This window comes from Sinocyclocheilus anshuiensis, unplaced genomic scaffold (assembly GCF_001515605.1).
Source record: "Sinocyclocheilus anshuiensis isolate Anshui unplaced genomic scaffold, SAMN03320099.WGS_v1.1 scaffold1473, whole genome shotgun sequence".
Lineage (NCBI taxonomy): Eukaryota > Metazoa > Chordata > Actinopteri > Cypriniformes > Cyprinidae > Sinocyclocheilus > Sinocyclocheilus anshuiensis.
The window spans coordinates 751,659-754,157 of record NW_015548335.1 but is presented as its reverse complement, the minus strand read 5'-3'; the positions used below and the strand labels follow the sequence as shown (position 1 = coordinate 754,157).

General features: G+C 37.0%; 1 protein-coding gene across 1 annotated transcript in view; it reads left to right on the top strand.

Moving 5' to 3' along the window:
• Window positions 1–2,499, top strand: part of arpc2 (actin related protein 2/3 complex, subunit 2) — a 17,902-nt gene that overhangs the window by 3,719 nt on the left and 11,684 nt on the right. The window contains exons 4-5 of the mRNA XM_016444410.1: window positions 1,811–1,856; window positions 1,940–2,126. Of these exons, the coding sequence (XP_016299896.1) occupies window positions 1,811–1,856; window positions 1,940–2,126 (233 nt within the window). The remainder of the gene's footprint in view (window positions 1–1,810; window positions 1,857–1,939; window positions 2,127–2,499) is intronic.

Sequence of the window (2,499 nt, the reverse complement as noted above, 5' to 3'; positions counted from 1 at the left end):
GTTATTTGTATGTATGTATGTATCAAGAGCTCCTGTAAAACCACAACAAATTCCTTGTGTTTGCGCACACTTAAGTGGTGAATAAAGCTAATTCTGATTCTGATTCTAATAAGAAAGCACCCCTACAACAACTTCTGAAAGTGAACGGTAGTGTTTTACTTGAGCATTACATAAAAATGTCATTTTAACATTAGTGTAATCGTTATAATACGAGTTTAGGAACTGAATAATAAAAAGGAAAAATAAAACACTGTGTAGTATTTACTCTATGAATTCAATATGCACTGATTCTTATTTAAGCTACAAATGTTATTTAGGTAAGAGCAGTGAGGGATTTTCTCTCTTTTGTTCATGGCCCCAAATATTGCAAGCTGTAGCGATATGCATATTGCGATATGTACATTTGCGATATTTTGATAATTTCGATATATTGCTCAGCCCTACTTCCTTACTAAACAAAAGTATTCATTTCTTTTAAAAAATGACCCCCAGACTTTTAAAAGTTAGTGTATTATTAAAACATTTTCCTTTTGATTTTGGGTGAGGTGTGATCTGGACATGTTTTTGTGAGGTTTACCGCTTTACGCTGTCCATTTAGAGAAGATGCATAGTTACTGAGCAACTGAACTTGTAGGTTGCACGATTTCAGCTGGTTTTTGTGACGTTCGTAGTGTATAAATTGTAGTTCTCGTCTGTTTCGAAAATACAGATCGATTTCCTGTGGACACTTATGCAATGTGAAGTTGCAGACAGGAATTTTTATTTCCCACGTTCTTTGGGTCATTCTCTTCTTGTCTTGTGATTTTACATTATTCAGTCCAGGGTGATCACATTTTAATCACCATTTAAGGGTCTAAATGACATGTGAAACAGCAAGTGCCTATGACTCATTTTGGATAGAGGAAGTCACATGTTTTAAATAAAGAAACACGGGTTCGTTGTTTAGTAAACTTAGCCAGTGTTCAGTTAATTTAGTGATAAGCTGTTGTTTTAAATTTTGAATTGATTGACAAACACAGTTGAATTATTATTTGCAGGCATAGTTCAAGATCGATGCAGTTGCGTCTGCAGGATTTTGAATCCGTGCATTGAGAACATAAATGAATTGTTTTTAGGGCAGGATTGTCATGGGTCTTGAGGGTTTATGGAGTTGAGGTTGATGCCAATTTTCCCTGCCAATGCAAATAAATATTCAAAGTCTGTTCCAGCCTCATTCAGGACTGCCAATGTAAATTAAAGGAATGCAAATCATGGGAACATCCTGCAGAAATGGCCCTCAGCTTCCTGTCTGCTCGTGTGATGCACACAGATACAATCTCTTTTAGACAAAAATGAATTCAAATGCCTTTGTTTTTTTTCTGGGAGCTGTTTTATTTGTTGAATCCTGTTTCTATTCTAAGACATTCGGGCTAAAATAGGTGACAAAACACAAAATACAGGTCGCTCAAAGCATGTTAAAAATGCCAGGAATGAAACAAGCCAGTGCTCGTCGTTTTATCCATGGATAGTTGACATGAAGTAGTTGTTTGGAAGTTAATGTGTCATGTAATGTGACATGCTATATACTCTTAGGGTGGGAATGGTAGGCACCTTACAATTCGATTCACTTATGATTCAGAGGACTGCAATGTGATAATAAGATGATTATCAATGCATCTTGATGGTTTTTTTTCTGTACAGGATTTCTCTTTTTCTCGATGTGCGACTACTTGCAAAGCAAATAATTCATTATGGATCATAACGAAATATACTTCCAGTATCTTTTATTATTAAAACAAAATGAAAGATATTTGTATTTGTTGTGTTTCAGTTGCTGAAGCGTGTTTATGGAAATTTCCTTGTGGCACCAGAAGACGGTAAGCCAAGCGGTTGCTGTTTTCATTGTTATTCTTACTGCAAGAATTTTGGTTTGACGGTTTGTTGTTGTTCCTCTCTGAAGGGTACAATATTTCACTGCTCTTTGACCTGGAGGCTCTTCCACCCCACAAAGAGGAGTTGATCCACCAGGCAGGCATCCTCAAGAGAAACTGCTTCGCTTCCGTCTTTGAGAAGTACTTTAAGTTCCAGGAGGAGGGTCGTGACGGAGAGAAAAGGGCTGTTGTCCATTACAGGGATGACGAGTCTATGTAAGCTTCTTGAACTTTCTTCACAACTTCAGGACAGTAGGGCTGCAACTAATTTCAGTAATCAATTAATCTAGTGATTATTTTACTGATTAATTGAATAAAAAGCAAAAATGAGTTCTTTCGTTTTTAAGGGGTCATATGATGCGATTTCAAGTTTTCTTTTCTCTTTGGAGTGTTGCAAGCTGTTCGTGAATAGATAAGATCCCTAAAGTTGCAAAGACTAAAGTCTCAAACCCAAAGAGATATTCTTTATAAAAGTTAAGACTTGTCCACGCCCTCCTAAAACGCCTCGTTTAAACGCCCCCACATGTCTACGTCACGATGTGGGAAGATTTGCATAACGCCGCCCAAATGTTCACGCAAACGAAAGAAG